Below are 8,734 nucleotides of genomic sequence, written 5' to 3'. Positions count from 1 at the left end.
TGAAATTAAAAATATTTCTTAGGTTTTGATTTTAGAAACCATGTCCTTCATCATTAGATACCAATATCCATGAAACCTCTGTAAAATTGTAGCTTACAAAAGGAGTGCCACTCTATCGTCGACAAACCTAACCATATAAACTTATAACAATGTATGACGACAAAAAAAAAACTTATAACAATATACATTTAATAGAAATACCATATTAAAATTTCTCAAGTGGTGGTTCCCACAGCCAAAGAGGAATGAGATAGCTAGCTACCAATATTTATACCTCCACAACTTCCCTCCTTTTCCTCAATCAAACTCACTCATTCCATCCCAGTCGTCGTTCGATTCAAAAATCAGTTCCAATGTCTGATAACACCGATAACCGGAGAGCAATATGGGGAGTTCCGGAGAAGCTTCAGCTTCACATAGCGATGCTCACGTTACAATTCGGTTACGCAGGATTCCACGTGGTCTCGAGAGCTGCTCTTAACATGGGAATCAGCAAACTTGTCTTCCCTGTTTACCGTAACATCATCGCCTTGCTTCTTCTCCTTCCCTTCGCTTACTTCCTCGAAAAGTATTCTTTTAAAAACCCTATTTCTATATATCTGCTGTTGTTAACTAATAAATTAGTGATTTAATTACCAATCTTGTGTTATTTAGGAAAGAGAGACCAGCGATTACTCTCAACTTTATCATCCAGTTCTTCTTTTTGGCACTCATCGGGTATATATATTTATATTTCTTACTTTGATATTTTAAGTAACAAAGTTGGATTATAAATGAACATGTTCTTGAATTATTACACGACACAGAATAACAGCGAACCAAGGGTTTTACTTGTTGGGTCTGGACTACACTTCACCAACGTTTGCTTCTTCCATGCAAAACTCTGTTCCCGCCATCACCTTTCTCATGGCTGCTCTTCTCAGGTATTGATCCATCGCACTCTTTTTCTCATGTTTCAATTACGAAGAAATAAATATATAATTTAAAACTCGTGGACAGCTACAACACATAACAAACTACTTTAATAATTTTGGTTTGACATTTCAACGTAGCAGAAACCTACCATAAGTGGATAATATTATACATAGACAACATTAAATGCCATTTCGAATAAAACTACAAAATAATGATAGTTACTATGTGACCATAATAGTAACAACACTGTTATGCTACATATGTTGAAAACAAACACAGGATTGAGAAAGTTAGAATAAACAGAAGAGACGGCATCTCCAAAGTCTTAGGAACAGCACTTTGCGTCGCCGGAGCTTCTGTCATCACTCTCTACAAGGGTCCCACCATCTACACACCCACTAGCAACCTCCACGCTCACCTCCTCACAACCAACTCCGCCGCCTCCGCCGTCTTAGCGCCGCTTGGAGACGCCGCGCCAAAAAACTGGACTCTTGGCTGCATCTACCTGATTGGTCACTGTCTCTCCTGGTCCGGTTGGCTCGTGTTTCAAGCTCCGGTTCTTAAATCTTATCCGGCGAGGCTCTCGGTTACGTCTTACACCCTTTTGTTCGGAATCATCCAGTTCGTGATCATCGCTGCTTTCTGCGAAAGAGATTCTCAGGCTTGGGTTTTTCACTCCGGTTGGGAGCTTTTCACCATCCTATACGCAGTTAGTATTTTCTTACACCTGTACTTATTAACTGTTTCGAATTTAGCCCTGTAATTTAAAATTGATCAGTTTAGTCCTAACGTTTTTATATTTTACAGGGAATAGTGGCGTCTGGAATCGCGTTTGCGGTTCAGATTTGGTGTATTGACAGAGGGGGTCCAGTCTTCGTTGCTGTTTACCAACCTGTTCAGACTTTGGTCGTTGCCATAATGGCTTCGATTGCTTTAGGCGAGGAGTTTTACTTGGGCGGGTACGTAAAATTAATAATTAATATAAACGGGTGATTTACAGTAATGATACAATTTCTAAGGAGCGAAACGAGAATTTAAACTTGTTGCTCCATGTGGCTGATTTCTATTGGCAGTATTATTGGAGCTGTGCTGATTATAGCGGGACTTTACTTTGTGTTGTACGGTAAGAGCGAAGAGAGGAAGTTTGCAGCTCTAGAGAAGGCGGCGATCCAGTCCTCCGCGGAGCATGGTATAGAGCGTGCACCCATTTCTCGCGGCTCCATCACAACTCCACTGCTCCATCAGTCAACGAGCAACGTTTGACTAATGGAGTATTCCTCAATAATTACAAATGCCATTACCCAATTAAAAGGGGGAACAATGGTGTGCCGTTGTGTTTTATGACTTTTGTGTCTGCTTTTTTCTTTATTTTAGTTTTTTTTTCTTGATATTTAATTACCTACGAAAGGTTTTTGAGAGGGAAAATGGTGGATGAGACATCATTGTTCATGAGGATGGTGGTGATGATGATGTTGATGATGGTGATGATGAAGACTATGGGAACTTTGGACTGGGACTTCTCAATATTATTATATTTGGCTGAAATATTTATGCCTTTTATTACATTTCTTGTGGTTTTTCTTGGCTTTTCTATCATCAATAGAACGTTATAATTTGCATTTATGCTTTCGATTATTATCACTGTCAGGATATTTAATTTGGATAGGTTTATCTGAATTCAAGTAAGAAAAGGATGATTTGTTAAAAGTTGATCTAATATTCAAGAATCCATAATCTTGAAATTGAATTTTAATAAAAAGGTCAAAACTGAATTCAACTTATCAAAATATTTTTACCAAAAAACACTTTTAAAATATCAATCATATTTTCTCTTCATATGCCACTATACCTCTATGAGCAGAGAGTGCATCAGGTATCCAGCCAAAATTATAGTGTATGTTAGTGGGCTATATGGCTCAGGATTTGGTGTTTGCATCGACGACTACGTGGCTACCGTAAATATGGGCCAAGATATATTGTCGCGCCACGCACAAACGAGCCACATGTGCATTACCAATTTATCATGCAGTGCTAGTAAGGAACGCAAGAGGTTACACGTGAAGTTAGCCAAGGTAAAAGATGGAAAGAGATAACAACAACCAAAAAAGATACAACACAACAAACGAGACAATAGGCAAAGCCCACAGGAAATAGAGAAATATGCAGTCTTCCACTGACCGTTACACAACGTAATTCACGTTTTCATTAAAAAAATACATTGCACTTAGAGCTGGAAATTTAAATTATTATCCGCGGGTCCCGCCCCATTTGACCCGTCGGGGAACGGGTGCGGATCGAACAATTTGAAATTTTTAAATCGCAGGTACGGGTCGAGATTGTTTTGAGCGGAGCGGGTGCGGCTCAGCCAAATTTGAGTCGCAGATACTCGCCAATCCACAAATTAAAAAAAAAAAAATTTCTTCAAAAAAACATTTTTCGTAAAATATAAAAAAAATAAATAAACATTTATATAATTTTAATTAAAAATTTATTATTTTAATAGTTTTTTTTAAAATAACCATTATATAAATTAAAAATAATTATTATATAATTAGAAAATAATCATTTTTAATTAAAATAACTATTTTTAATATAATTAATATTACCCGCAGATTTGACGGGTTACCCGCGAGTTTTAGCAGAACGGATACTGATATAAAAGTTTTTGTTGTGCAGCTCGAGTTTTTGAATCGAAAAAATGATTCGGAGCGGGGCGGATTGACAAACAATCGAAAGAATCTGCTTTACACTACAGACAACCACATGTACATGTACATATATATAACACGGAGCTGATGTATATTTTACACATGCTGTATGCTTATTAAAGACATATTCCTATCCCAGATTATTTTACGTATATTTTGTATATTGTATATGATAAGGTCTTTATAATTAAGAGAGTTTAGTGAAACCTGAAAGTGGGGAAATTAAAGGAATCCCAATTAGAATAGCCACCGGAAATACAAGTATTAAACGCAGAAAAATTATCATCTCCTTCATGAACCCACGGAAACCCTAACGACATTGTAGCTTCTTCCCATATAGAAGAATCATCCGTTACCGGCAAATCAGCGTTCATATTTTCCCATGATATCTCCTCTCTCGTTCCCCACGATGACATCTCGTTAGATGAACAAGGCGACTCCTTGTTGAACCAGCAGTCGCTTTTTCCACCCGAGTTGCTGCTTGGCGTTTGTCTCGTTTCAGGGTAACTTCTTACGGACTCCTGAGGGAGATTGAGGTGAGCCTCAGGCCCATAGAGCTTACGAGCTGCGGAGTCATAAGCCAGGGCAGCCTCTCGGGAGGTGTCGAAAGTGCCGAGCCAAAGACGAGCTCCTCGGTTAGGCTCACGGATCTCAGCGACCCATTTGCCCCAAGTGCGTTGTCTAACGCCTTTGTATGTGCAAGACGCGTTATCAGGTCCACCTTTTCCTCTCATACAGCCTTTCCTTGAACTAGCTTGGACCGTTCGTTGTTTCTTATTTGCACCAACCATCATTACGTTTGGTTCTATGGATGACATATGCTGATGTTGACAGCTCGAAGGAGTTGTTATTTGACGACTTTTGGTGAGTGACAAGGCAAGACATGAGGAAATGTAAGTGTGTGTATATATAGTGGAAGGGAGTATTAAAACGTGGCAACTGGCAAGGAGAGGACATAGCTGGCGCAGACATGACGGAGGGTCGTGTCGAGAAGAGGAAGCTGGTGTTGTCTTTGTAATCCTAACACTTGTCTCTTGAGAGACCCTTCTCTTTTTGGCACAAAGGATGGTAAGATCAGCAGACAGAGAGAGAGAAGTGAGATTTTGCTCATAACAAAAGAGAGATAGATAAGTGGGTATCCGTGATTGGGAAATATAAAAAAATATGTCACTATTAAGTAATTGACGTGTGAACGCATTCCAATCCAGTATAAAATTATGGATTTGTAATATTAAACAGCTACAAATAAATAGTGGAAAAATATAAGGTTATTTAGATATAGTAACGTAGCGAAATTAGCAAAACAAGTAAAAGCCTGCAAAAGAAGTACTTTATATAACTTGATTTTGTCGGTTTTATAAAGTAACCATATTACTTTTTGCTGATAAACAGAAATAGATATTGTTTGTATCGATATTTGACACATTATTTATTTTAAATAAAACATAAGGAATAATTTAGTTTGTTAATAAATCATTTCGCTAGGCTACTTATTAAAGAGTGATATCACAATCCTACAAATTAAGTGTGTGCAAGATATGCCTATATATGTTAGTACTTCTTTTACTTGAATTAGAAACAAGTTTAGTTTCTGGACTAAACTAAAGGTCTAAGGGATTTTTTCAATTTATTTATATATATATTGACTAGAAAATCTGTGAACTAATAAGCTTGACTTATTCATCATGAAATAAAATGAGCAAAATTTGTAATCTTTATGAACTATATGAGAACTTAACTGAAGGTGGTTTCGTTGAAGTCTTAGATGGTTAGTTACTTTCCCCTGAAGTAGATACCTCATTTCTGTGTTTTCTAAATTTGCTTATTGTAAATGTGTGCAATGTCAAGAAAACATAAGAAGCATTTTACGGAATCAGTAGATGGAAGTATTAGAATAGACTCTTACTTGAATATGAATCTTGAAGAAGGGCAAAATGAGGATTACCATATGTTTATCAATACTAACTGATGTAGCGGAAATTTTATAAAATAGAACTAGAAATCCGTTGATTATGAGAATACTCGGAAAACTAGAATAATACAAAGATTTTATTTAATCTAAGAATACCTAAGATCAATGTCTTCTTAAATTCGTTGAAATCACCTATAATCTACCGAAAACAAGAAACAAAAGAGAAATCTCTTAACTTTTATTAATAATCAATCAACTCATAAACTACATAAAACCATAGCCTGGAAGATATTTGGAATATTATATTAAATTTAGATAGTTATCTTTATTGTTTTAGGGTTTTAAGGTTTTCTTATATATAGCCGTTTAGGCTTAAGTTTGTATTCAGTTGATTGATTATTAATAAAAGTTAAGAGATTTCTCTTTTGTTTCTTGTTTTCGGTAGATCATAGGTGATCTCAACGAATTAAAAAAGACATTGATCTTAAGTATTTTTAGACTAAATAAGATCTTTGTGATTATCCTAGTTTTCCGGGTATTTTAAGAATCAACGGATCTCTAGTTATATTTTATAAGGTTTCCGCTACATCACCTTTGGTGTATAGTCTTGCGTGAAACACCATGCCCACGCCGATACCAGGGTAAAGTAGGGTGAGGAGTCTGAGAGAGGTTCGGTCGGAAGAAGGAGAAGTTGGTTCGGTTTCCTAGGGTCGGGATAAAGGAGGAAGTAGAGAGGAGTGTGGAGGAAGGGGAACCCGATGACTTGAAGGAGAGATTGAAACCATGTGGCTCGACGTTTCAGTTTGTTGGTTGTATGGAGGTAGTAGTAGTTCTCGAGGAGTTTTGCAATGGATTGACCTGTTATGACCAAGATGAAGCAGATGATGATGGTAGGCCACTTGATGGTGTCTGTCCGGTTTAGTGTACCGGTTTGGTTCATCACTGTGGTTGAGCGATGTTCTTCGTTCGGTGTCTGCACAAATTGTTCTGCCCCCACCAACCATAACGAAGAAAAGAAAAAAACATGACTAATTTCTCTCGAGTACAAAATGGATATTTAAATAATTTTTTTTTGTAAACAATCATAAACACAACACGGAATGGTTTTAGGAATTACTTTTCGAAATTTAAACACATTAAAATTTGATGAATATTGTAAAAATTAGCAAAATCACGTATTCAGAACATTTAAATATGAAAAAATTATTCATGAAGATCTTGATAGTAGAATCTGCATACCTCGTGGTTTGGTCTGTATCGCCGTCTGCATCGGCGTCTGATTATGTCCCATGGTTTACTGAGTTAGTAAGTATGTCCGAAATTCTTTTGTTTCCAGTCAGACTTTTGTTTACTGTGTCTCTGTGGTGATGATGAGTGCGTTGTATTTTGGTGTATAGTCTGAGTTGGTTTTAGTTATACCTTGTAAGCAAAGAGATATTTAATTATATATCATTAAGGTTGATTTTGACTGAGATATCTAACGTTTCCAGTGGAAGCAAGAAACCGTGTCTATGCGTCGTGCTAAAGAGTTTCGAGGAATCTGTTACAAAAGTAAGTTGATTTTCTTTCTTTAGTAGATTTAGATGAGATCATAGTCATTATTATTTGGTTAACTCAAGTAATCGTCGACCAGAGAACCGTACTAAAAGCTCTATCCTTTGACCTTTAGTACTTTAACGTTTTCTATTCTTCGGTGATGGGTGCTCAAGGATATTGAGTTATAAGGATCCAACATCATTTTCGTTCATTTTTTAATTTTACATATGAGGTCATTTGAATTTTGTAGACTTTTGCTAGTTCATGCCTCGTCAACCGATTAAGAACGCGTTAGTTAGACTTATTCAACTAACCTAAGTTTTAGATTAGAAATACAAGAAGAAGAAGGCTTAATATCCATAATAGTTTTTTTTGTTTTTTTAAGGTAATTTATCATCTACAGTTCTTCACTGCAAGGACTTGTCAAATCTTCAGAACAAAACAGCTAGAATCAAGTTTACACTGATACTTGCAAGAAAAGCTTCATCATGAGTTGATATAAAAAAAGGGCCCATATAATTCCATAAAATATATTGGCTCCATGTAGAATTGGCCCATTCTAAATGGATATATAGGTTTTTCAAAACGGATATATAGGGTTTTCTATCATAAATGCTCCATGTAGAATGGGCCATACAGGCAGCCACATGATTATCGGTGAAGTTCGTTTCATTAACAAGAATACTATAGTTTTCTCATAAGTTAATTTTTTGTTCTTTGGACGGCCCATAAGTTAAACTTAAGATGAAAGAAAATAGAACCTCTAATCAATGGGAGATTAGGAGACCAATAGAAACTGTAGTAGGATAAAGACGAGTTCGAAGCACGTGGGCTTTGAAATTGTTCGTCTGTGTTGCGACAAAACCGTCTTATGCAAATTTCAATCGATGTTAATCAGTTAATGTACAAAAACAATACTAGCTACACATCGCTTTCGTAGAAAAACGAATCACAGCTTTCATCTCAAAGTTTTGCTAATAATAAAGGAATCTTTATATAGAGAGCTTTGGACAAAGCATATGCAATGTTGTTTTATGTCGTACGATATTACATTTATTAATTTGACGATTCGTCTTTTTGGTGTACTGTGGTGATTACTATTTGGAAATATTATGAGCATATAATAAAAAAATTTGTAAATTTCGTTTTATCAATTTTATGAGCAGTTAGCTATGTGTCCGTGCTTTCGAATGATTGTGAGAGTTTCTCTCGATTTTCAGATTTAGTAATATGTTATTGTAAGGGTTTGTCTTTAATCTTGCTAAGAGTTTTGTGTTTATCCTTCTAGTCTTATTTTCTTGGTGACGGTTATTTTTTTCCGTTAGGGTTTGTTTTCACATATATCAATGTTTTACTGGTCGTATATGATTATGTGTCTGTCTATGTTTTTTTTAGTTGAAAAGAGACAAACCCGGATCTATTGAAAACACAGACTTAATCTCTTAGAGTAAAGTGTAGTTTACAGATAGACCTTTTCGGATATTCAAATGGACCGAAAAACAGAAACTTATATCCGTGTAAAGTGATCAATAAAATATGACTTAGTTTCCGCATGACAGAGACATCCTAAACTTTTTTCTTTACCACTTGACCACCGGCTCCCTACTCATCTATCTATGTTGATATACTTTAAAATGATATGATTCATTATTATTATTTTGTC

General features: G+C 36.0%; 2 protein-coding genes across 2 annotated transcripts; one reads left to right on the top strand and one right to left on the bottom strand.

The window, feature by feature from the left end:
- The first annotated feature begins 290 nt into the window (after positions 1-290).
- LOC125576363 (protein WALLS ARE THIN 1-like) lies at positions 291-2,536 on the top strand. Its single transcript, XM_048736270.1, has 6 exons — positions 291-568; positions 655-717; positions 807-923; positions 1,195-1,624; positions 1,723-1,874; positions 1,989-2,536. The coding sequence occupies exons 1-6, from the start codon at positions 354-356 to the stop codon at positions 2,176-2,178; spliced, it is 1,167 nt and encodes a 388-aa protein (XP_048592227.1). The 5' UTR covers positions 291-353; the 3' UTR covers positions 2,179-2,536.
- A 1,011-nt stretch (positions 2,537-3,547) lies between these two features.
- Positions 3,548-4,868, bottom strand: LOC106357302 (dehydration-responsive element-binding protein 2D). The gene has a single exon (XM_013796986.3). It carries the CDS (start codon positions 4,439-4,441, stop codon positions 3,821-3,823), a length of 621 nt encoding a protein of 206 aa, XP_013652440.1. The 5' UTR covers positions 4,442-4,868; the 3' UTR covers positions 3,548-3,820.
- Positions 4,869-8,734: the final 3,866 nt, after the last annotated feature.

This window comes from Brassica napus, chromosome A7, assembly GCF_020379485.1.
Source record: "Brassica napus cultivar Da-Ae chromosome A7, Da-Ae, whole genome shotgun sequence".
NCBI lineage: Eukaryota > Viridiplantae > Streptophyta > Magnoliopsida > Brassicales > Brassicaceae > Brassica > Brassica napus.
Note: the sequence above shows the minus strand (reverse complement) of the source record. Positions and strands in the feature narration are given on the sequence as shown.